Here is a 26,828-nt window from a genome sequence, read left to right as displayed (position 1 = left end):
GATATTTCCTAGCATTGTGAGGTGGATTGAAGTTGGAATGATCAAAAATGAGCAACAAAAAGCAAAAATCGCTCCTGACCCTTCTAGAGGGTCCAGGGCAAAATTCACATGTTCACCTAAATTCCTCATAAAAAATTGAAATGCAAGACTTGATTAGGTCAAAACAAGCATAATCTCGCCTTCCGGGAAATTTTGGAGTGAAAGAAATGAGATATTCAAGACCTAATTGGAAAAATCGCTCCTAACCCTCTCAGGAGGCCCAGGGCGAAAATATCAAAAAATCTATTTTTCAACCTTGTTTGATTGAATCTAAGGCAAATTACAAGATTGAGAATACAAAGGCATGGAAACTTGCAAATATTGATTGAGAAAATTTCAATTTTATCAAGTGAGCAAGTCTAGACAGAGGGTTCAAACCATCACTATGGATATCTTGATGCTTAAGGAGTCTTGATCAAGCTTTAACATTCCTAAGCTAGCCTATAGCCTTTCATTAAATTTGCCAGATTTAAAACATTTGGAAAGATTAAATTGAATTCGCATAAATTAAGGCATTCATAATTTGATTAATTAAATTCTAAGCCTTAAAACAAATGAAAAAACCCACCTTTGAAGCCTTGAAATTAATTTTCAAATTTTAAATGAAGGTGAGCGCTCAAATACATTTATTTGCTTTTACAAGCAAGTCGGCCTCCTTTTAAGTGGGATTTTATCTTATTTTAAAGCTAATTTGCCAAGTCGGCCATCCTTCAAAAAGGGGGGTTTTATTTCATTTTTATTTCCTTTTTGTCAAGTAGGCCTCAACAAGAATCAAGGTGAGCGCTCTATATAATGAGGGAGTATTGCCTCAAGTTGCAAATCATTCATTCATTGTTCTAAATGCGAACTTGAAGAGCATATTTGGAGGTGCGAAATTGAGCAAGTTGGAGGATAATTTCCAGATTTTGGAAGGTATTTGAAGGCAAATTTCCAGATTTTGGAGAAGCTAGTGGAAGGTGAGGCCTTTTGGAGGCTAATGGAGGCATAATTCATCCAAAGGAAGACCACAATTCAACCCTTGTCCAGCAAAATCTGGTCTTCTTTCATCATTTTCCAAGGTTTTATAGTTATGCATTCAAGGAGGAGGTATGAAGAATCATTTTTTTGAAGTTCTTATTCAAGACTTATTGTGATTTCATAGCAATTTTGTAAAATCTAAGTCCATTCATAATTAATTTGAAAATGTATAATTCTTGATTTATCATATTTTTATTTTTTTTCAAATTAATATCTTAAGTTATACCCTTGAAAGGCCTTAAATTTCATGCTTTAAGGTGTTATGCTCAAAAACTAATTTTGAAGTTTTTGTGTAGGTTTCAAATAACCACCCAAAGCCGGAGGATCTATTACTTAGCAGACTTTCATCAAAGAAGATCAAGCAAGGACAAGGGCGACCTCCTCCCATCTAGCATCAACAAGGACAACCTTCTTTGGTCAAGCATCATCAGGAATAACCTCTTCCAATCCAACATTCCAAGGCAAGGTACATCATCATCTTGCACATCAAAGACAAAAGGAGTCAAAGCAAGGGTTCGTTGAAGAAGCCGATGGTTTCAGATGAATTAATTAAAGCTAGCTTCTCAGCATCATCAAATTGGATATCTACCAAGTTGCAAGTGTTAGACGAGGTGGCATCCTAGTCATCACTCCTCTAGTCGGATTGGTCCACCTTAACGTGTCCAGATTCAATGTACCTAACTCATGGAAGGTGGCACAAACTTCGATGTACCTACCCTAGCTATCCATTGGTCGAATTTTCCAGAGAAGACATGTGTCCAATTAATACAATTATTTCATTGGTCAGAATTGAGTTTGTTGTAACAAACCCTAATTAGGGTTTTCATTGTAGAATCTTGGCCATTGATCTCAAATTGATCTTAGCCATTGAATTGTATTAAGGGCACTATATAAGCCCCGACTCTTCATTTGTAAAGGCTGATAGAAAATAGTTAGTCAGGAGTTAGAAGGTGAACAGTTAGAATAGTGAATAAGTCAATTAATAGTATAGCAATTAGAGTAGAATAGAGAGAGAAGGCAAAGATTGTTGCCAAGACGTTGTTGTAAAAGACTTGTAAAACTTCATTGAAGAAATGGTGAAATTTATGGGTCGATTCAACAATTTGCATGGTCTCTATACTTCTCATGTTTGATTTCATGTTATTAGATGAGTGGAAGAAATGTGTTTGATTGATGGTGAAATTTGTATATCCATACTACTAGCAGTTTGTTGATTGCAGACTTGCCTTGTGTAGTCAACTGGAATCATTTAGCTTAAGCTTAACTTCAATTGTCACTTCTTCATTGATATGCATCAGCCTAATGGTGTCTATGACTGTAACGATGATCTGAACATCATAAAGCTTTCCTCCGAAGATCGCACTAACCTTGTGGAGATGGTCCTGTGATGTCAAAACAAGACTTAGTTAGAATTTCATCAAAGATCATTCATTGCTCTTACATTCTTAGTGTCAGAATTAGATCCTTTCCTTGCCCTCATCCTTTTTCCTTTTTTTTCAAAAAATCTAGGCTAGTGAAATCCTGTGTCCCAACAATGTTCAAAGCAAATCAGACGTTTAGTCATCAAGTGTAAGTCCCCTTGTGATTCCAGCAAAATCACATCGTACCACAGAGAGCTTATCCACGAGTAGAGAACCTACATAAAAGAACCTTGGAGTTGCCTCGACTGATCCTTCGGCGAGATCTTCAGCAGTCGGGAAACTTTGCTCAAGAGAGGATAAGGTACCTTTAGGTATTTTATTCTGTGTTTGGTCATGTGCAAAATACGCATCAACAGTTTCCCACTGTGGTTTTTCCCCTTACAGGGTTTCCACGTACAAATATTGGTGTTATGTGTTGTGGATAACTCTGTCTTTTTGTTTGATGCATTAATCCTTACCGATATTGCAATTAACTGATAAAACTATCTACCGGCATAAAAGATAGGTTTACCGGTATTAAGCATTAAATTGGTAAAGTTATTTTGGGTTTGAATTTATTTGACAATTGATTCACCCCCCCCCCTCTCAGTTGTCTCCGAGACCTAACAAAGAGAGGAAATATGGTGTTGGGTTGATAGGGGTTGGAATTAACCTTATGATTATGAATGAAATACAAAAGAGAACTTACCCTTGCAGGCCAGAGGCTAGATTTGGAATTAAATGTTGAATTGAAATGTTATACCTTCCTTTATGAATCCCCTTTACCTTGAAGTTTTCATAAAAAGGTTGATGTTACTATGCAGAACTCGTGCATGTCTTCACATAAATTGATCATGGATGCCACCTTGAATGCTTGAAAATCTGAATAGTTGACCTCTCCTTCAGTGCCTTAATGATGCTTGATTGCTTGCTCAATTGGGATTGAATTGCTCTTGGGAAATTGTAATTGAGAGATGTTTCAAATGAGGGAATAAGCCTTGCTTTTATACCTATCCTCATAAAATGTGTTGAAAATTACAAAGAAGGCCGATATCGGATATCATTTCCCGTTCAATTTTTTATGATTGTTGAAGGATTCAAATTTGGGCCCTTTTGGCCTGGACTATGGCGCCTAGCACCCTAGTCCAGTCCATCCGGGGTGAGACAAGGTCAAGAAGCAAGAGGAGAAGGCAAACATCACAGATCTAACACTAGTTTGAGCAAAATCAGGCATAATCAAAGCATAGAAGGCAGAAATAGTAAAGTGAGGCCCAAGTGAGCATGAAATTGTACGAGGATACAATTTATGACACTACAGTATGAGTCATTACAATAGTTGGTTGTAATGTCTCCTTTGGATATATTCGTAAATTTTGCCCTAAAATCACAGTTCCAATTAAAATAAGAAATGTAATACATCTTAGAACACAAGTTTACCAATTAAAATGTCCTTTTACAAGACAAATCTTGGTTTAGGTCCTACACACAATATTAGTCACCGAAAATTGAAATTAAATCATAAGCCAAGATAACATGCATCATGATATCATATAAACATTACTCATGTTAAAAATCTCATTGAGGCAATAGCCACTCTGATGTGGATTCCCATAATAATCTCATTAGGAATTTGTTGAAACGTTTGCAAACCACAATCTCAAGGTTGGTCATCATTGTACTGTGAAAGCATAGAAGGTGGGTCACCCTTCCATCCCTCAGTTCACCTTGGAGGCCGGTCGTCCTTGATCAAGTCCAAGAGCATAGAAGGCTGGTCTTCCATTCCACCTCCTGTCCCACAAGCATGGAAGGCTGTTCATCCATTCCATCTCGGGGTGGCATACCCAATAAGAGCATGAAGGCCGGTCTTCCTTCACCTCCAATGATCTCGGAAGGCTGGTTGTCCTTCCTATTTGCAATCTGTTTCTCTAAATTCAGAATGGATTATTATACAAATCTTCCATTACATGTTTATAATAGAAAGAAGCATTTAGATTACTCACAAAGAACAATAATTTCTGCAAGTATCTCTATGGAATGAACATATGAAAATATGCCTATAATTCTACTATATTCATAGATTTATCTTCTTGTTAAAATTGCTGCTAATATTAATGATTTCCAATTCCTTTCTTGCTTGATGATTTTTAATTTGATGGCTTTTCCATGAGTAGACCTGCCCTATATATAATTCTAATAAAGGGATGAAAATTCACAAATTTGCAACCCTTTACAAGGGATACATCTCCTTCTAGAGAAGCTTCTCTCCTTATTTAATCATTCCTCTTCAAAAACCAATCGATGCCTTTTGAATTATGTTTGGGTAAAGAATGAACCTTTTTGGATGAATTGCAGTCTTTTGTGGTTCCTTCGCTGGATTAAAGCAAGGTTTTATAAATTATAAATGCTGCGATCTGAATGTATGGCAGGGGGATGACAATGTTATGGTTTTAGTATGAAAACATAGTAATGAATCTGAATCCAAACTTATCCTGTTCTGCAGTAAGGGATGGCTTTAATAATAGAATTGGGTTGTTTACTAGATGTCATCCATCAATCAAACTAACCAAATACTCTGCACCTACCATTAGGGTATGGATTTATAGAATGCACAAATGCACACATAGGATACATATATATTTTTTCCTACAATGAAATCATATTAACAATATGGAAATGTTAAAAAGGCCTTTGTCCTTTAAAAGCAAAAAAGAGTCAAGGAATGAAAGGGCATGTCAGATACTTGAGCTTCAAAAAGGAAGCATTTAAATTTCAACATCATTATATAGTGCTACTTGTCATCAAATTTTAAACAGTTACACAACAGATATTCAACAGGTAATATACAAAAAAGAAAACAGCAGCAAGCAAAACCAATCTATTCAGCTGTGTACAAAAAGATCAGCGGAGAAAGGCTATACATAAAGTCGTTGGACATCATAATCACAATTTTGGTAATTATTCCCCCCTGCAAAGCTTTGGTAAAGGTTGGGATGGCTGCCAATGTTGCTTGATTCTATAGCAGTAAATTCTTTTTACTAAGAAGCCCACATGGCTTCTGAGTCAATTGGAATAGGATCATAGAAAGAGGGGTTGGGGATGTGGCCATCATTGTTAAAATCACCAACATACTTAGTGTAGACACCTAAAAATGTCTCATCAATGGCATACTAATTATTCGTCTTATTAATTCTTTAATTCTTTAATTCTTTAATTAAACTAATTGTTATTCTTCTGAATTAATTATAGTCATCACATCTCTCCAAAATTACTAATTATTCTTTTTCTCTCTCTTGTAATCAATTCATCATTTAAACCACTTCTTTGAGTTAATTAAATATTTATTATTTAATTAATTGCGATTGAAACTTTTAATTTAAATTCAATTTCTAAATAATTAAATAATTTCTTAAAATTATTTAATTAACTAACTTATTCCTCCAATTCAAAATTCAAATTCCAAGTTTCCCCCAAATACTAATTTCATCAAATTTCAATAAATTACATGCGCATTTCACTTTTCAAAAATCCAAATTCAAATAAAATGCAATTCAAATGTGAATTTCATTTCAAATTCCTACAACACATGTTGAAATTCTAACTGGCGGTGACTTTCAGTCTGATTGGGAAATCAATTCAGTCAACTGACCAATCAATTCAATCATCTCCCCAATTAACTCAGTCAACTCATCAATCACCTTTTTCAATTCTCAATCAGCTTTTTGGAATAGAGCAATTAAATTAGTTAACAAATCAATCAACTCAGTCATCTGATCAATCTAATCAATTCACTGATCAATCAATCAATCAAATGAGTTAAACTCTCAATCACTTTTGTTGCAAGCAATCTCCACCGTTGATCAATTTTGTCCCAGAATGCATCTTGTCCATCCATTTCTCTCATCCAAAATCTATAAATTCAGCTCATTTCTCCTAATTTTCCCTAACCACTGTCTTCAGAATTATTGTGTCTAACTTACGCAGGTACTTCAGTGCAGCACTGAGAGCCACGCCAACATAATAACGAAGAAGAGCAATGGAAGCAAATTGAGTTGACAAAGGGGGTTTTAAGTTAGAAATTCATCATAATTTTGTTGATTTCAATTGATTTTCATTGTATTTATGGATTTGCTTGATTAGATCTGAGTATTTAGTGGTTTACTCTCTTAAATCTAGTTAGAAAATGGAAATTTTTTCCATAGAAACCGTTAGCATGGACAGCATGTCATTTGGAGTCTGAGCATTTTGTTGCCTCACTGACAAAAGCTTTTTTCTGCTTTTCTCTGGAGTAAGTGGCTTCTGAATTTCTTCGGTCCTATTCTGTAGGTAGTTGAAATTGTGATAAAGATATACAAGGCATTCCTTTTGGAATTGGATGCAGTCCCACAGAACCTTGAAGCACTAGTTTGATTGTTTGATGCCAATGAAGAGGACAATTTGAGATTTAAGAGGTGTCTATGCCTTAAAATTCTAGTTTGCTTGCAATACATTGTGTACTTTAAGTAGTAGCATCAAGGGCTTGGATTAAATAAAACAAAGTCATGGCCAAATCCTGCTCTGTAGCTGCGATGGGGGATTGGATAGGGATTGGTGTTAGAGAGACAGGGAGGGCAGTATTCCAATAACCTAGTGGATAGGACATTTGGCTATTGGAAAGAGAGGAAGGTGGGCTAAGGAGAGCTGAATAGGCTGCAAGAGCAGGGGCAAATACAGTAATTGCAGTTTTTTGGTGGGGTGGGAAGACATACATCAGCAGGAGGAAAAACAAAAGACTCTTTCTTTGGTTTTTCCATGTTGGGATGGAGAGGGAATGGAGACCTTGTAATACTAAAAACAAAGGGTGGGAGAAAACTGCCAAATTTCACAAAAACTCAGTGAAGTCTTTTATACTGCACTAGAGTTTCTTTGGTTGGGGAAAGATGAAGTATTTCCTCATCATCAATACTGATGGGTTATGTGTTGTGAGGAGAGATGTGAGGTGCTACCTGTTGAACATTGTATTTATAATTGTAATAACTCGTGAGTTCATGTTGAAGCTACAAAAGTTTTCTAAAAAAATGATTAAGTGTACCCTTGAAGAATTCCTATAGTGACCTTTGAAACTTTCATCGACATTAAGATCACAACCCCTATTGGCCAAATTCAACCATCAGATGAACAAAATAAACTCTCACCGAGAGGCTTGGTTTCATCGAAAATATGTATCCGTTGTGTCGAAGAAATTGTTAAATGTTTCCTCGATAAAGTGAACCATCGAAGGGACTATGGCCGTGAGTAGACTCAAAAGGGACTCGCCGAAGTCATTATTTCTATCGAAAAAATACATTGAAGGGCCATTGGCTATGCTATTTCGAAAAGATGTGGGTTTTGAGGAACCGATAAAGCATTAGGCCGATGTTTGAAGTCTTTCCAACAAAAGAAGAGGTCATCGAGGAAGACCGGTCATCAATGGATGGTTTTTGGCTCTTGGCGAAACGAGAGGTTTCATCGACACAATGGTATCGAGTAAGATGTGGAGATCACTCATCGTTTTTTGGTCATCGACAAAACTCGAGCATCGGATGAACTATTCCAAGGTGTAACGACGGGATGGGTTTCATTGAAAAGTAAACTTTCGACGAAACGACAAAGGCTCCCATCGAAGTTGACCACTCGGAATGAGGATAAATGGGACCCATTTCGATGAAAAACAATGGTTCGATGAAATCCTAAAGCACAATAGCGACAACAATGTTCTCATCGAAACAAAAGTAAGTTCGATGAAAGAAGACCTTTCGATGAGAAAGAAAGGGATGCTGTCGAAGAACAAGGTTTCATCGAAGTAAAACGGTAGCATCATGCCGCAACTAAGCATCGAAGAAAGGGGAAAGGGACCGTTGGAAGAGGCAATTACCTTCTGCCGCGAAATCATTCCAGAAATAAATGAAGTCCCATTGTCGTAAATTGAAAACGAGTAAGTTCATGACCGTTGCATAACAGACAGATAAAACTGATGAAACTACTGTAAAATTATAATAAAACAGCAGGAGAGAGGGCAGTTCGGGCAACATTGGCTAGAAAATTCACAGAGAGCTTTCCAAACAATCAAAAGGTCCAGAGCTCCAAGTAAGTTCCTCAGTCCCGAGCTCTGTAATTATAATGGAAGCTACTTCGTCTAAGAAAACTAGGGCTAGGAAACCTAGGGAAACCCAGTCTGTAGAGGAAAAGCCAAAGAGGCAAAAGGAGGGTCGCCCATTAAACCAAGATTTGTTAGACCAATTCCCTGCCTCGAGCCATCAATCAAAAAAGATTAAAACAGAAGATGAAGGCTTAGAGGATAAATTTGATAATTTGGGAGAAATCTGGACAGAGATTAGAGGGCATGAATTGTTCATCTTTGGATATGTGCGAAGGAATGCCCTAGAACCTGTAAATAATTTGTGGAGATTGAATCTTGGGAAGTTGGCAGTACCAAATGTCTTTGTGAACGTCGAACTTATGAAATCTCTAGCCAACAATTATGATCCCAGGACGAAAACCATATATGATTATATTGGGAAGCCAATAGTGTCCATCACCAAGGAGGTTATAGAGAGTGTGTTTGATTTGGACTGGGGATTTGAAGAGAAGATAGACACTGGCAAGCTTACCCTGGAGTATTTTAATATGGAAGATATCTATAAAAGGTGGAGACTCCCTATCCATAGACTGAAAGTTGCAAAAGCAATAGTGCCATTCAGTGAAGGGGATAAAGCTCCTTTTGATGTTAAGCTTTTCTTTCCCTATTTCAAGTACACATATTACTGTGTGGCCCAGGTCTTAGGAATTGAAGCCCCCCCTTTGATGGATATAATGGCTATGATAATCTGTGCAGATTTGCAATTGAAGGATCCTAGGATGTTTGATTTTGTTGCTTATCTATCTGAGGCCGTGAATCATGGTTTAATGAAGTTGAAGGGAGACATGGTCAATGTCCACTTCAAATATTACTCTTTCCTCATGCTTATATTACTAAGTATTGGACAAGATAATGGGTTGTGGCCGGACAAATTGTGTGTCAAGGCTTATGAGAAAGCCGGAGTGAGGAAGCCTGTGCAGGTATGGTTGTCTTCATGGGATCGAAGATACAACAATAGTCAGTATTAGCATTTTGAAGAGTTCTTTGTTAAAACACTGTACAGATTGCTAGGGTATCCATGTAACCACTCTATATCTCCAGAAGTTCAGAGATTTCTCAGACCCAAGGAGTTTTGTGAGGACACTCCGATTACACATAATTGGGGGGGGATTGGTACTATTTTTTGGATTACACTCAGATAAGGGTGTATGGGTTTGAGGGAAAACCCTATTTTCTGCCTATCATAGTGCCTGACAGAGTAGCTTATCTTGAGATTATCAAGCAATTGTCAATAGCCAGTGCCAAACACTTGACGGATCATGGAAAACAGTCCATGTGCCTGGGTTATTGGTTTTCTCAGACTTCATTGTTAAAAGTTCAAAAAGCTATGGCTTGTTGCAGAGTAAATCGGGTTATTATAAGATGGTGGAGGAAGATCCCAGACCAAATTTTGACCTCGAAGGTTACATAAGAGAAGCAAGAGCATCACAAAAGCTAAAGGCTAGAGAACACGTCCCATTGATGCCTGATAACTTCATCAGAAATATAGAAATGCAAGAAGTCACTGAGAAGAGGACGAAATATGACAGAGTGTACACAGCATACGAGTGGAAGCTTGGCCGAGGGAAGATGAATGAGGATATTATGCAGGGAGTGGATGACCCCTTAGCTAGAGCCAACAAACTTATAGAACATGAGCTGGAGATTTTAGAGGATGTTCCTACGTATGTTTTTAGGGACAGAAAACAAAACATTAGGGATACAAAGGCTCTGGCACACGTCTCCCCAATCTATTTCCGAGTTTATCTCGGGTGATTCACCAAGAGAGGAGTATCCACCTGGATATGAATGTGATGAATAGATGAATCTGGCAACTGGCTAGTATGGCGTCCAAGAGATCAATGATGTCAGGTTGCTGGAGCATGAAGAATTTATTTCAGATAGTGACTTTATTCACACCAAGGAATTTAATACATTCTTGTGCCAACACAAAGGGGCATTGGTCAGGGCCAACACAAAAGGGAAAACCGAGGAAGAGATGCTCGGAATACTCCAGGAGGAAGTGGACCAAGCCATGAAGGAAATGATGCCTGAAAGAGGAAGGCTATTGCTTAAGGATGCTGGGGTGCTGATATACTCAGGATGGGACATGAGATCTGCCCTATTGTTTGATAGTTTTTTGAAGAAACAGCGGCTAGATAAGCACATTATGCCCGAGGAAGTAGATAAGATTTTCATGGGATCAGGATATGATCCTAATCGAAAGGCTCTTATGTTGTGGGCCCTGTATCCTAAAGAAAAAAGGCCCTTGCTTGTGGACACCGATGAGGCCTTTGGACATTTAATGATCCAGCAGGTCAGGAAGACTGATCCTAGGGTCACTGCCAAACTGAATTCGGATGTGGCAAAACTCAATCAAGATCATATTGAGTTTCTAGTTAAAGAGAATAATACTTATAAAGGATTGTATGAAAAGGCCAATGAGGAAGTGCAATGGCTACAAGAGAAACTACTACAGCAGAGCTCTGCTCCAAGCGTCGATGAACTAGATATGGCATTTGAGACTGACCGAAAGGTCATGGATGCTCTAACAGACACTATCTACTGGAAGACCAAAAGTGAGAAATTAATTAAACAAGTGGAGAGTGTCCGGTAGAAAACGGATAAACTGGTTAATGATATCATAGAACACAGGTTCAAAACCATGCGGATCAATATTGGAAAGTGTATACTGGGACTGTCAAGGCTCTCAGGGAGCATGAAAGACTAAAGGGACGGTTGCAAGAGGTAATGAACAATGTAGAAACCATGATGCCTGAAGATAGAGCAGAAGGGATGGCATACATGGAGAAGCATGACGGATATGTAGATGCCTTGAGCAAAGACCTCCAAGCACTGGATGATGGGAGCACCTCACGAATGCCAACAATCTACAAGGAGGGAGAGTTGATATCACTAGAACAATGGCGGAATGGGCTGGCTAGTATCAAAGAGTGAACTATCTCAGTGTTGGACCGGGACAAAGATTTGGCTCCTTCTATCAACCAGATAATCTTTGAGTATATTTCGTTGGGGGAAGAGTTGAAGAAGCGGAATGTTGACACCAAAGGTTACAGAGAAGATGATTACATAAATCATTTGGGAATGCTTAACATATTTTTATTTAACTTTGTCAAGAAAGTGCAACCAAGTTGTTAGTATTGGGAAGAAACATGACTCTTCGTGAGGGATAGGTTTTGTTCTCATATATATGAGAAGTATTTTGTAAAACGGGGGGGGGGGGAGATTCAAGAAATAGATGTACAATATACTCTGGCAGTTTTTTGTAACTTTCAAAACTCTATCAATATAATCAGTTGTTTTTCCTTTACGTATGCGTTGTGAGTTGTTTATTTCGATTGGTAGTTGTTCTGTGATATTGTCTCATAGAAGATAAGGTTGCATGTATCTTCCTAGTGAAGTTTATTTGCCTGCTGCTATTAATTTGAATAAAAGGCCTACTTGTGGATTATAATTGTTCCTTGTAAGTCTTCCTCGAATAGTCTCTTAAAGTAAGGGTTAAATTCATTCGAGCAAATTATAGCATAAGACTATTAAAACTGATCTTTTTGATGAAAAGTAACTGACAGATCTACCTGGGGGGTGATCTAAAAATTGTCTCATAGAAGCATACATTAAGTCCTGCTGAAGTAATAGACTTTGTGGCCCAAACAAGAGGAAAGGCACTGATCACTCATAAACAACAACCTTTTACCATGTCGATTGCCTTTACTTTAAAGCAATAGGAATAATTGCGTAGGATATATATATAGAATCAATTAGCAATAGTGTATACATACAAATTTCAAGCACAAAGATCAAATAGCTTTCACAACAACAATCTTGAACTCATCTAAAAGCCATCTATCCTAGGAACCTATGCCATTCTGAGATAGGGAGAAATTTAGATCAAAATACTCAATCTGCTATAAAAAGCATTAATCATTAAAAGTGACTAGTGAATAGGTATACCCGCCTAGGTCTTGCAGAGCCTAAAGTGAGGGAGTTAGTAACCAAATAGGTTCACTCTATAAGTTGGCCAAGTCAATTGGAGATTTTGATCATAGGAGTTGGCATTTCCTTAGAAGCTATCCAATCTACTGATTTGAGATCCAACACTGCCTTCCTTTTCTGAAAAATACACTAAGGCTTTCCTTTTTCTTATCTAGATTTAAATGTTTCGTTCTCTGGTACACATATCAAGGTTTATGTGGCATGTGAAGGACCATGCATTTACAATAGGGAAAAGGTCCTTCTATAACATTCTCTAAGAGTTTGGAACTCTAACATCTATGCAGTGCCATTATTGTGCTTGTATCCAATGATAACAGGTTTGTTTGATAAGATCTTTTAACTATACACATTCCTTAAAATTTGTTTTTCTGAATATCTCCCAAGTAGAAATAGTATGAGGTCGTTGAAATTTCTCTCTCCATAGCAGGATTCAATGATCTGATAAGTTCCACATGGATAGCTACACCCTTACGATAGGTGCGAGGTTTTGGGCGATGAAAATCAGAACATTTTTAATGCTTTCAATGACTTTCCATCTGCCAACCCTAGTGGTTTGACATTGTAATTTTCCTTGTCAATCTGCACAATAAACACCAAGATATTATGTGTAACTTCTTTTGTAGGGAAATTGATGAGGAATAAATGCATGATTTGATCTTTGGTATCATTGATGGAGGGAAAGTGGACAGCCATATGGCCCATGTGGAGAGAGGAGGGATGATAGAACAAAGGACTTATATGCTATTTTCCCTTTATGTTCCATATGAAAGCATTCAAACTGGTATTATTTTGTTATTTAATTCTGAAGACACTTTTTATAGGAAATATTGTATGAAAACTTCCCATTAGGTTGTGGCATATGTATCTTGACAAGGAAACATAGCACAAGGATGATAAATCAGTTTAAGAAAAAGTGCTAAAGAATATATATTTGAAGTGGGCATTGGCTATTGAAAATGGTTCTGATCACAGTTGAAGTACTTCCTGAAACACCCATAAAATATATTAAGGTAGATGATTTGATTGCATTTCTCTCTATATTTTTCTTTATCCATCCTTTATAGCTGAATGGGAAAAAATTGCGAGCAAAGGAAATTTGGCTTATATGTAGAAGTTTAGTCATATAATGAAGTGTATACCTCTCTACGAAGCTCAAGAGAAATGGAAAGTGCCTAGGCCTTTTGGTGGAGCTGGAGAACCTCACATTTTAGTAGCCATTAATGTAGAAAGTAGAGAAACTAAATATATCCTCCTTAATTGATTATATACATTGTAACCAAGGAACCCCTAATTTCACATAAAGGTGAGCTAAACATGCAATGTAATGATAACATGCTGGTCTTTGAATTAAAACTTCTTTGTTTGCTAAGTGTTATTTCTATTTCTTTCTAGTTTTAGTTCTTAGAAGCTGAAGTGTATGACTTATCTTTATCTCGAGTTTATGAATTGATGGTAAATCTTTATGATTGTTTTGCTGGAAATCACTTTGTACATTATGGTGTGAAATATAAATCTGAATCCAAGATTATCCTCTTCAACAAAAATGGATAGCTTTAGGAGGGGAATTGATATGTTGCTTAGATGGCATGGGTAGGCAAAACAAACCAAATTGTTGTGCCATAACACTTAGATTTACCTCATCTTTCATACACCTCCATTTTTTAAATATCCAGAGTGCTAACTAGCAGGCACATACTTTACCTATTTCTGGGGGTCAAATTTTCATGGCTATTCATGTTCTTAATGAAGCATTTTCTGAAACTAAGAGTGTTGTATGGTTGAATTTTTTAAGAAAAGGGGAAGCACATGCATCAAAGGTGCTTTGGGATTAAAAGGAACTAATTTTTAATGTATATAATCTTTCAGAAACGCCATGAAAATTGTCATTTAGATTGTGAGCAATCTACTTGATGTTTGATTACATTGGTGTGTGAATGTTTAAAATCCATTGAGAGGTAAGAGTTGGAAGCAACGGATTGAACTATTTGAGATAAAAGTATGATCATGTTGCTGACTTCTTGTTTATGACTTACGCGTTTACATTTGTATCTAACAGTTACCATTACAGCTATTTCATTGACTTCTACGCTACATTGGCCTGAGTTGAGCATCTTGCTTTTGACAAGGAAAGGTCTAAAAATGTCAACTTACCCATACAATGTATATTTCAGAATTGATTGTGATATAACCCAAACACAGGTCATTGAAGAGGTCAAGTTCAAGGCTAGTTGAAGATGAACTAGTCAAGGCTTATCTATTGTTTCCTTTCATGGTTGAGGAGTGCAGACCTTGTATTTAGATTGAGTTGTTACAGATAGATATGGAAAAATCTGTTCTTAACTAAATTTAACATACAATGTGATACTACTAGATGCAAATTCAAGGTGATAAGAAGCCATAGTGGGGCTTCAGGTAGGTAGGTGTCACTAATAGACCAAAAATAAGCATGGTAGAGAACCTAACACATATGCATTTTGGATTCTATCAGAATAAAATTTTGGAATTCAAAACAGTGATCAAAACTACAATAAATTACGTAAACTCTAACATGTAAATATATCTTTGACGACCAATTGTGACACTAGGATGTAGGTTGTAGCTTAATATTGTGACATTTTATAGCTTAGTTTATGAGGGTAGTGTGGTTTTGAGGAATTTGGAATGGTAAATTGAGGGACTAACAAGTTTGGCAATCATCAAATTTATATTTCAGGTTCCTATCAATACATGTTGCGGGGAAGTACAAGCATCCCAAACCTATTTATGGCTGGTGATTGGATTATTTCTCGACATGGTTCCTGGTCTCAGGTTGAACTGCATTTCTTCTTTCAGAAGTGCTTTAGTGTAATTCTTTATATTAGATTTTAGATATTGGGTGCTTCACTAAACGATTTATTTTTAATTTTTGTAGGAAAAAGCATACGTGACTGGCCTAGAAGCTGCCAATAGAGTGGTGGACTATTTTGGGGAAGGGAAGTTCGCAAAAATCATTCCAGTGGAAGATGATGAACCTCATATTCAAGAGTTACGTGGAATCAATAGGAATTTTAAGGAGATCATAGCGCAGTTTCCATTCTCAGATGTTTCCTTGTAATGTAGCTATATCTTATTACATGCAAATCATGAGAGAATACTATTTCAACTAAAAGTAAGTGAAAGGCTTGCTATTTTTTAAGGAAAAAGGAAAATCAATCTAGAAATCTGCTTTTTATCCTGTCCTGTCCTATTTCACAGAGGAAAATGTCATGTTTTTGCTTGTAGAAGTATTTTGAAATGCATATTCTCAAGTTTGAAATTTTGACCATGGAGAAACAGTTCAAGATTTCAAATGGTTGAAAAATAATTAGAAGCAACAATTATTTTATTCAAGAATTATAGCAACAAAGATCATTACAAGATATATTTAAAAAGGTGCAATGAAGCCTTGGGCATCAAAAGAGCTGTGTGAACAAGTTGAACATAGCATATAGTAGAATTTTTACGGTATTTGTTTAAAATTCTAGTCAATAAAATTGAATCGAAGCATATTGATGGCTATGGCACGTAGTAGAATTAGGTATTTGTTCAAAATTGTAGTCAATAAATTTAAATCGAAGCATAGTTGATGAAATCTTTATCCAATGGTTACCAAAGAAATGGGGCTCGGACTCGGCAAGGCCGAATCGAACGCAGACTCAGGACTCGGAGTCAGACTCAGCTGGACTCGGGAAAGTGAAAAACTCAAGAAATTTAGAGATTTTTAAAGATTTAAAACTTGTTTCATGCACCCTTTATTGAATACACCTTAAAGACACAATAACATCATCAAACTCGTCTCATTTGATTACATACACAAGTATACATCAATCACATTAGCATAAACGCAAATTGTAGTTGAAGGAAATAACAAACATAAATATATAAATATTGTCAAATGTATACAATATTACAAAACTCATGGAATAAAAAATCCATGTCATCATATGACCATCATCAAATGTTCCACACAAATACCAAAGGTAAATATGACTACAAGCCTATGGCTCAGAGGAGCATGCACCCTCTTACCTTGGCCCCTTGCGAAGGCGTTTAAGGTAGGTCCTGGATGATTCGGTAGCCATAGTCGCTCCTCGTGACACCATGCCATGCTCACCAACATCAGGAACATCTGTGTCACTATCAGTATCTCCTATCTCTTCTCGTGCTCTCTGCTCCTCTGCCATGGCTACAGCCTCAACCTCTATATCTACCTAGTCGATCCAATCAGTGTCAGACTCGGAGGTTAAATTTTCCCTACTTCTATTGATGCAGTTTCCCCCCATATTTTTGAACGGGGGTTTGGGGGCAGCACCCCTTCGCGATACAGGGCGAGGTCGAGGGGCAGCGCCCCATTAGGCCAAAAGAATTTTATTATTTAGTAAAGGCATCAGGTGTTATTTTTCTATTGGTTGACATGTTGTAACCCTAATTTTTCTCATTCTCAGGTGGAGGTTGTAGTGAACAAAGACGAGATTATTCATTTTTAAAAAAAATTTAAAAATTCATTTTTTTGGGCCTTGCCGCCGACCGAGTCCCAGGCATAAGACTCGCCGAGTTTGGCGAGTTTATGCCAAACTCGCCAACTCGGCGAGTCTGCTCGCCAGACTCGACCGAGCTTGAGTCCGAGCTCCAGAGACTCGGCGAGCATGTCTCGGACTCGGACTCGCCGAGTTTGGCGAGTTTCGAGCGATTTTCTAATCTCTGGGTTAAGCCTTCAAAGTTGATATGATTTATGGCCCTGCAAAATATCCTAAAAGCTAATCAGAACCTAATATGTTTGTAATTTTGAGTCAAGCCAAAGTTTGCAATGCTACCAAACTTTGTTGAGAAGGATAGCAAAGAATAGTATTCTACCAAAATTTAAATTCAATTGGGTAGTTGGAACTCAGAAAGCTGATACATACTGAAAAGATATCAATGAAAAATGATCAGAGATTATCAACTCAGATTATTTACACTTGGTAGTTGGTACTTGGTAGCACATATCAATGCCAAAAAGGATGATCATATGAAGTCAATTGTGATGATATGCCTAAATTAATATGGCTAATTTTTCGCTTTCACTCCTCAATTATTTCAACAGCTACTTTTCTTCATTTGGCGATTTATATAGCATCTGATCTAATTTGCATCGTTTTGACCATGTATTCAGAAATAACCTGTTGATTTGTCGATTTAGGGGCGTATGGCCTAGTCTTCCCGAGCTGCATGGATGGATCTCCTAGCATTGGGAACCTCTTATTTCTGGTATTGTTCATATCTACCCTATGGCTAGAGGATTTTTTGTTGCAAAATTTGAGAATGCCAAGGACAGAAAAAAAAATTGTGAGAATTTTTTCTGGAAGGATAACTTACCTTTAATGATTAAACCCCTGGCACTTTGATTTCAACCCTTTTTTCTGAAACATTCAATAAGATTCCAGTGTGGGTTCGGGTTCCTTATTTTCCTCTTCATTTTTTGATTGATTCTCTTTTTGAGGAAATAGGTGATGCTCTTGGTACGTTTCTACTTATGGATGAGGATTCCTATGATCTTCTTCACTCTACCTTTGCCCGTATTTTGGTAGAGCTTGATATTTCGAAGGGGCTGCTAGATGAGATTGTTATCAACTCTTCTAAAGGGTAGTTGGGTTCAAACTTCGGATTATGAAGGGATCCCCTCTAGGTGCAGAAGATGCTTTAAAACGAGGCATGTGGCTGAGCATTGTGGGCTTGCAAAGAAGAATATGTCAGCCTCATGGTGGAAGGGGGCTTCTAATTTGCATTACACTGCTGAGAAGAAATCTGAAATGGAATCTTCAAAGGCAATGAAGGGTACTACGGTTACTTCTATGGTTGTTCTGGCTTTGGATGAAAGGGCTGCTGAGATGTAGGGTACTACGATTTCTAGTGTTGGGGCTGCTGAGACTGGTTTGTTGTCTCTTACCCCTCAGGGTAACCTATCTGGTACTAGTGTTGAGACTACTATTTCAAGATGTGCTAAGAATGATGCTTTGCCTGTTGGTAATTTTCGTGCTCCTGAGAAGGCAGCGGTGTCCTTTGCTGGTGCTTTCTCTCCGACTTTGGATGGGCCAGCATTGGGCTCTTCGGATTGGTTTGACGCGGCAGCTAAGTTGGAAGAAGGATGGATTACTATTAAGGGGAAGAAATCTAAGACGTCCAGGCCTTCTTTTGATATGACTCTCTAGTCCCACAAGGTCAACTCTAGACATTAATCTTGGGGCTCCTTGTTTGTGGATGATCGGGCTAGATTTTCTTTGGCCCTTTCTCTGGTTTTGGCTGCCTGTTGGCTTTTGTGCAGCTTTTGTTTTTGGTAGTGGCTTTCATCTGTAGAACTACACTTCTTTTTGGCTACTGTTTGTAATGTTCTATACTTCGTAGCCTATCTTGCTTTGGATCCTTTTTTTGCTTTGATTCTAAATCTTTTAGAATCCATTTTGTAAAGGGTTTCAGGGCCCCTTCAAAACCTATTTTTGCCTTAATCCAAAGCTATTATTCACTATTAACCTTTACAAATGAAGAGTTTGAGCCTTTTATAGTGCTCTCAATACAATTCAATGGCTCAGATCAATGACCGAGATTTTACAATGAAAACCCTAATTAGGGTTTGTTACAACAAACTCAATTTTGGCCAATGAAATAATTACAACATTTTGACACGACCAATAGATAACAGGGGCAGGTGCCTCAAAGTTTGTGCCATCATTGATGATTCAAGTACATTGCATCTAGATGTGTTGATGTGGAACTTCTCTGATTGGTGGAGTAGCGACTGGGATGATGACTAGGATGCCACTTCAACTTGCACTTGTAAACTTGGTTCATCACCATGAAGGGATGTTGAGAAATATCTTTTGATATTCAACCTTTCAAGCTTGCTCAAGGTAGTGGTGATGGGAAACATTGAGGTAGTTGAGTCCTTCCTTCATCCTTGCTCGCTTGCTTTGGGGTGATTGTATAACTTCTACTTCGCACTCCTTTGATCTTTTCATGTCTCCATGGTGCATTGAGAGTTGAGATTCCTCTTGGACATTCTCGTTCTTGTAAATGAAGTTTTCCCCTTTGCATGGTGGTGTAGATTACAATCTTTCTCCTTTTGCTTTGCAATCACCATTCTCTCTCGTATTTGCAAAACAAAACAAACATGCTATCAAATACACATAATATAAGAACCTTGATAGTTCTTCTAACTTGATATATTCTTTGATTTTATGTGTTTTGCAAGTTTGATAAGAGAATTTCTGCTCTCATGAAGGAGCACTTGAAGTTGTTTTTCGCTCCTAGAGAGGAGCACTTGAAGTTCACTCCAACCCTAATGCTCATGAAAAATTGTCTTTGAACTTGCCTTCATTCATTTTCCTTCAAACTATGGGTTCTAACATTGAGTCTTCCCACCATTTATTGATGCAAACATGATGAACTGTCCTTAGGGAAGGCCTCTAGAGGAAATTCGCTCCAGAGGTGATGCTCCTAAAGTTCGCTCCCCTAGGCTTGGACATGAAGTTCGCTCCCCTAAGTGAGCACATGAAGCAACCTTCTATCTTACCTATTCATCTTCTTAAATTCAAAATTGTTCTCTCTAAGCATGTTAAGACATCAAATTAGCTCAAGGAAATGATCTATCAACAGTTTTGCATCTCATTTTGGGCAAATGAGACAAATTCGCTCCAAGGCTTATGCACATGAAGTTCACTCCCCTCTCTCAATTCATGAAGTTCGCTCCTCTATGCCTGAAGGTGAAGTTCGCTCCTTTATGCCTGAACATGAAGTTCGCTCCCCTCTGTCTGAACATGAAGTTCGCTCCCCTCCTTGAATTCATGAAGTTTGCTCCTATAGTCTTGAAGATGAAGTTCGCTCCCCTCCTTGAATTCATGAAGTTCGCTCTTAGAGATCATTGCATGAAATTCGCTCTTGTATGCTTGAAGGTGAAGTTCGCTCGTCTACCCTTGAAGATGAAGTTCGCTCCCTTGGGCTTGAAGATGAAGTTCGCTCCCCTTGGAGGGTACATTAAGTGAAGTCCAAATCATAGTGGATGCATATGAAGTGAAGTGAAACTTGACACTTAGTGCTTTCTTGCTCACTCTCCTTCATTCCATTCATTCAAGCTTGCTAAAACTAGGCTCATGGTGCCTACGTACTTGACCTAATTGATGTTTCCCTCTATCAGACCTCTTTCTCTTTATGTTCATTTTGACTTTGTTTCACCCCAAAAAAAGAGCTATCCTCCCGACTCCCGGCTTCTTGACCATCTATACCTCTTAAATGCAAAGGCTAATAGCTAAGGACTCTAACACTATCCTGGAAAGCAGGAAAAAAAAAGTGGGGGGGTCCACATTTGCAATGGGGCAATGTGTGAATACCACACAACATAACCATGCCCACAGCTTGTGATTGTGCTCTTCTTTCCTTACCTTTTGTCAACTACTATTCATGCAGTCGTTTAACTAATTCTCTTATGCAAAGTACTCTGACCATCTGTTCAGAAATAACCATGCCCACAGCTTGTGATTGAGCTCTTTCTTTTCTACCTTTTGCCAACTACTACACATGTAGCCATAGAGTAATTAGTCACAATATGGAAGTCGAACTCGCATAAAAACTTAAGATCTTGTCCATTATTGATTTTGTAGAATGTGTTGATACAGTCTAGGTGGGGGATCAACAGAATGACCGCTTGAACCTAGCTGACTAACACTTACAAATGAATGCAAACTTCAAATGGACGCAATAAATAATGTTTTTTATGTTTTGATATCAAAACCTACATGCAATAGGCTTACAACATGTTGAAAATAATTGATTACTTATTACGATTTAGTTCAATGCCAAAACTGGATGAATATCTCAAATCTTTCTTTTCCCCCTATTTTTCCTTTCATCATTCTTCTGGGTGGATCAACCTTATCAGATATCTCCTCTCTATTTCTCCTCTGCCTCTTCTTCCTCAAATGGTTTGTTTCTTGTACTCTCACATTGCCTCTACCTATTTCTTTTCCTTTCTTGTTCAAATGTTTCAGATCTGCTACAGTTTTTAGGATATGGTTCTAGCCCAAATGGATTGCTTGTGTTTCCAAAACTTGTCTCACATTTTTTTCCAGGGTTTTGCTTTGTCCCATTGACCCAAAATTGGCACACGTATGATAGTAAAATAGAGTCTAATCATTAACTCTGATATGCTCTCAAATCTAAATGGTTTTTAGCTTGATGGACCATGTAGAAACAAGATTTTTAGCATTTCAACTTCCTAGCCTACTAGTGTTTGTGATTGCCAAACAAAATCTTGATGGAGTTCTATACATGCAAAATCTAATGAAATGCTAACATAAATAATTGCAACTGTAATGTCCCGAGTAAAATAAAATTTTCAATTTATTTAAATACAACAAAGCAAGAAAATATGAGTCATGAAATTACTTTTCAAAATAATTGGAAATACCCACAAAGATTTAGCAATCTTTTCACAATTCTATGCTTCCCAATTTGAATTTTTTTTCTTGAAACTTCATTAACCTCTTCTATAAATGAAATATGATTTTAAAACATGAAATATGTTGTTACAACAGCAAAACTTAATGAACAAGCAACAACAAATCTGAAAATTATTCAAATAAAACAAAAACCTGAAATTGTAACTCACAAAACATAGCTAACATTGATCGGCTCCATATTTAAAGATGAAACTCTTCAACATCCAAGGCTGATCCAAATGACCCCCAAAACAATAGTAAACTGATCTACTGCAGCGGTAAATTAATCATAAACAGTAATACACGACAAATAAACAACTACACTACAACCGCAATTTGCAATAACTCAATACAAACAAACTTTATTATGCTCATCTATAAGATAAATATTTGCAACTCTGAAAATCGATCTTGAAGAGAAAATGAATAGAAAAATTATTGATCTACAACAGCCACACACTCCACAAAAATCCACACCAAATATGAAGATATGACTCCACAAAAAGTCTCCTGAAATCTTGCAAACACAAATTTGAAACAACTAAGTTTGCAACTGCTTGGAGCTTTGATGCACCTCTACTGCAATCACTCTCATGTATCAAAGGGGTTTCGTCCTCTGATACTTGTAACCAATGGATTTGCATCCATTGATCACCAATCTCCAATAAGTTTTCATGCACGGAATATTCTCACTTGAACACAAGTGTCCAACTAAATTTTGACAAAGACGTGATAGGATGAAAAGAGATGTTTGGAAAGCAATTTTTTTCTGTATATAAGGACCCCTCTTTGAAAAATGATTTTCATTAATTTCTCTCCAAAGATGCTCACCAAAATTATCCTGGCAAGATACGAATTAAAAGCAGCTCCTACTATGACAACCTCTCAAAACTCATCATAGCTCTCATAATATATTGTAGAATTAGATCTTGAAAGTTACTAATAGCACCATAGTAGACCCCAAACTGCATTTTTGGTTTCCAACATCAATAAATAAATATATATTTAATATTTAACTGGCTTCATTTAAATAACTTGGAAATATAAAATAATTGTAGGTCCAAAATATTATATTAAATTAATTATTTTTCAAAATCCTTCCTTATCCCATGGGAAATATTGAAATAGGCATTTTTCCTACAAAATTAAATTAATTAAAAATGGGGCATGACAAATATGCTTTTCTCAAAATTGCTCGCCTTAAGTAATTGCAACCTATGATGCTCAAGAATTATTATGATAAGTCATGCTATACTACATATAAAGCTCAAATAATATACCTGATATATGTTGAGTCTCCTACCAAAAAATATTGTGAAAACTCAAATACTCAAGTGTCTTAATGTCAATGCCATGAATCAATGAGTATTGTCCATGTAGTTTGAATCTTGCATCTGTTAAGTGACACAACTCTAGCATTGCATGATCTACTATATCTAACTTGCACAACATCCATATACAACTTATGTAATTTGATCACCTTTTTGAAAAAAAACTTTGTCATCATATAGGCAAATAACAAAGAAATGTGCATAATTCACAACTTCATTAATGCAAATATTTAAAAAATTCATAATGCAATGCATGATTAAACTTTTCCATATTTGGCTTGGATTAAGCAATGAGGGCAACCAACCTTTTTGTATGCTCCTCTTTGGTGTGAAAATGAATGGTTTTTCCCTCCAATGTTTGGAAACTCCCATTTACTTATAGAATCTAGATCTCATATTTAACATGTGAAGCAACTTAGACCAGCAAGCATATCTCTTTACTTTATTACCCATGAATGAAAGCACTTGAAAATCCACTTGCATGAGTGCTAATAAAGTAGTGGAGCGGCTAAAAATGGTGACAATATCAATGATGACAAAATGTTTCATAGTTGCCTTGAGTATGTTTCATGTATCCCTTGATAAAAGTATTCAATTGCCAATTATTTCCTTCATATCTTCTTGGCAATTCTTTGTGCAAATATCCAAGATTGGAGTTTCTCCACCATGCTTATGTTGAGCTCCTTTAGTATTTATGTGAACTTCTCTTTGAAACCCTCTCATGGAACTCATAAATTTTTCAATATGAAGATTATATCCAGCACAAGTCTTCTTTAATTCTTGTTGGTGTTCTTCATACAAAGGTCAACTTGAAAATGCAAAATCAAGCACCATACAAAGTTGATACCAAGTAGACCACATACCATAATTTGAAGGATCTTACTTGAACCCATGATATAGATATTATTGCATACCCTATGTTTACTTGTATTACTTAAAATTTGTTGCGTCTTCATGATGCAAATAATGGTGAAGCCAATTTGTAGCGTCTCCCTCTTCTTGTATTTAACTTCAAAATTCAAGCCTCTTATTTGGAGTATGAGAGATACTTCCATATATTCCCTAAAAATCAAGTGCTACCTTGAATGCTTACCATTGTGTTTATGTTGAACCCATTTTTTCTTTTTATTTGACGAAGGATCCCAAACATTTACTTCATAGTTATAGGCTTGGACTCCAATGAATCTCATAATGTTACTATGGAATGGTCTCTCACAACATGGCATAAATCAACATGCATGCAAGCTAAAATCAATCATAATAGTCACAAACCTCTATAAATGTCCAACTTATTGTTATGGTGGCTGAAGTAATTATTACGAATAGTAGAGAGCTTCCTCTATCATCATCTTGCAAGTAAACTTCCTTAAAATGTACCAATCTATAGATGTTCATAATTGAAATCTTCAAAATAAAAAATACACAAATGAGATAAACCTATAGAACAATCATCAATGTGATCAGTGTAGTTTTGGTTGACAGTCATGTAAGGACAAAAAAATTCTCCCAAATATTTGCACATTTTGAAATCATTTTCAATCTCTTTCAATGCATCTCGTGTTGCATTCTCTCATATGCCCTAAGCACTAGTGACTTGGCCCAAGTATGTGATATCATTCTTCCATGTATATTTTGTTGCAAGGTGTGCGTCATTGGTCTCCTTGTGTTATGCAACACAATGCTTGGGTTTGTGACATGGCTTAACTGCCTCTTGTGGATTCTATAAGTCTAGTGGTTGTATCGGGCATTAACAGGTTGATCTTTTGGTGCAACGACAACTGCACTTGTAACAAGTGGTATTAGAGCTTGGTCATAGGGTCAAACCCCTCGATTGTGCTGGGGGGGATTGTTGCAAGATGTGTGCCCTTGGTCTCGTGTTGTGTTGTGTTGTGCAGAGCTTGAGTTTGTGACATGGCTTAACTGCCTCTAGTGGATTCTATAAGTCTAGTGCTTGTATCGAGCATTAACACGTCGATTTTTTGGTGCAACGACAACCACACTTGTAACATATTCTTGATACAAATTAGTTCCCAACTTTATGGCATGTGAGAACCCTCTATTTGATAGTCATTCTAGGAACATATATATTGAACATTGCACCAAATGTTTGTTTGACACATTTAATTGTTAGAATTCATATTAAAATCCTCTATTATCAAATGATTTTTACATTTAACTTGCATACTGGAATCATATGTTCTTGCTCAATAGGTTGTTTTAATTTTGATTTTTCTACTTCTTTTAACTCACGTTCTACTACTTTTAGGAATGATTTTTTTGTATTTTTCTCCTTGATCTTCTCCTTAAGAACTCTTGATTTTGTTTTTCCTTTCTCAACCTCCTTATGTAGTTACATAGGCCCATTTTATTTGGATACTTGTCTTCGAGCAAGTTCTTGAATAATTATCAAATGACAATATCTCCTTTTGAAGAGCAACTACATTCTTCTTCTTCTTATAAGAACTTTTCTCGAATTAATATAGGTCGCTAATCCATCTCCTCTCAAGTATTATCATAATATAGTGCAAGATGGCAAGATCTTACCTCTCATACCACTGCAATGTCCCAAGTAAAATAATTTATTTAATTTATTTAAATATAGAAAACTATATAAAATATGAGTGTATATGAAATATCTCAAATCTCTCATGAAATTATTTTTTAAAATAATTTAAATAGCCACAAAGATTTAGCAATTCCTTCACAATTCTATGCACTTAATTTGATAAATTTTGCATAAAACTCTAGAAAAATCTTTTATAAATGAAATGTGATTTTATACATGAAATATGATGCTACAAAAACAAACACCTAAAATTGCTACTTACATATATTGGTAACACTAATTGACTCCAAGGGGAGGGGAATATTTTTTTTTATCTTTGTTAGAAAAATAAAATGGCGAGCATAGGGAGTGAGGAAATCAGGTGGGCATGAGACCTTGAAGGAAATTCATAGAGCAAGGTGGAGGAGTCAAAGTTTTTGAACAACAACCATGACAAGAATGGAGCGAAGAGACATATTCCACAATGGGTCTATGAAAATGGTAGGTGGGTGGACAAATGCCTTAGCCTTATCCAAGATAGGAAAAGACCTAATAAATAGGAGATGTGGCAAGACTAAGTGAGGCATGGATATCCTAAATCACCAGATAGGAGATGGAGCAACCAAAGCAGAGGCCATACATGGAGAAAATGGGTAGCTTGGAATCGATTTTGAGGCAAACAACAAGGACTGCCATGGCTTCAGCCGCAGAGGTAGGCTCGCCCAGGGAACAAGATCATCAAACATTAGTGGGCTCAATATCAGGAGAATGGGAGAAATTCTGAGCTAGCTGAATTTCTAAGCTACCGAGGGCTCAAGAAAGGTAGGAAAGGGTGGTCCAGGCAAATAGAATTCCCAAAGGTGG

The 26,828-nt window shown here is 36.9% G+C and overlaps 1 protein-coding gene across 2 annotated transcripts in view; it reads left to right on the top strand.

The window, feature by feature from the left end:
- Window positions 1-15,822, top strand: part of LOC131047296 (uncharacterized) — a 68,607-nt gene extending 52,785 nt beyond the window's left edge. For both annotated transcript variants that reach the window (XM_057981162.2, XM_057981171.2), the window contains exons 12-13: window positions 15,317-15,411; window positions 15,515-15,822. In XM_057981162.2, coding sequence (XP_057837145.2) covers window positions 15,317-15,411; window positions 15,515-15,697 — 278 coding nt within the window. In that variant the 3' untranslated portion in view covers window positions 15,698-15,822. The remainder of the gene's footprint in view (window positions 1-15,316; window positions 15,412-15,514) is intronic.
- The last annotated feature ends 11,006 nt before the right edge of the window (window positions 15,823-26,828 follow it).

The sequence above is a fragment of the Cryptomeria japonica genome, chromosome 4 (assembly GCF_030272615.1).
Source record: "Cryptomeria japonica chromosome 4, Sugi_1.0, whole genome shotgun sequence".
In the NCBI taxonomy this organism is placed as follows: Eukaryota; Viridiplantae; Streptophyta; class Pinopsida; order Cupressales; family Cupressaceae; genus Cryptomeria; species Cryptomeria japonica.
This window is presented reverse-complemented; position numbering and strand designations above follow the sequence as displayed.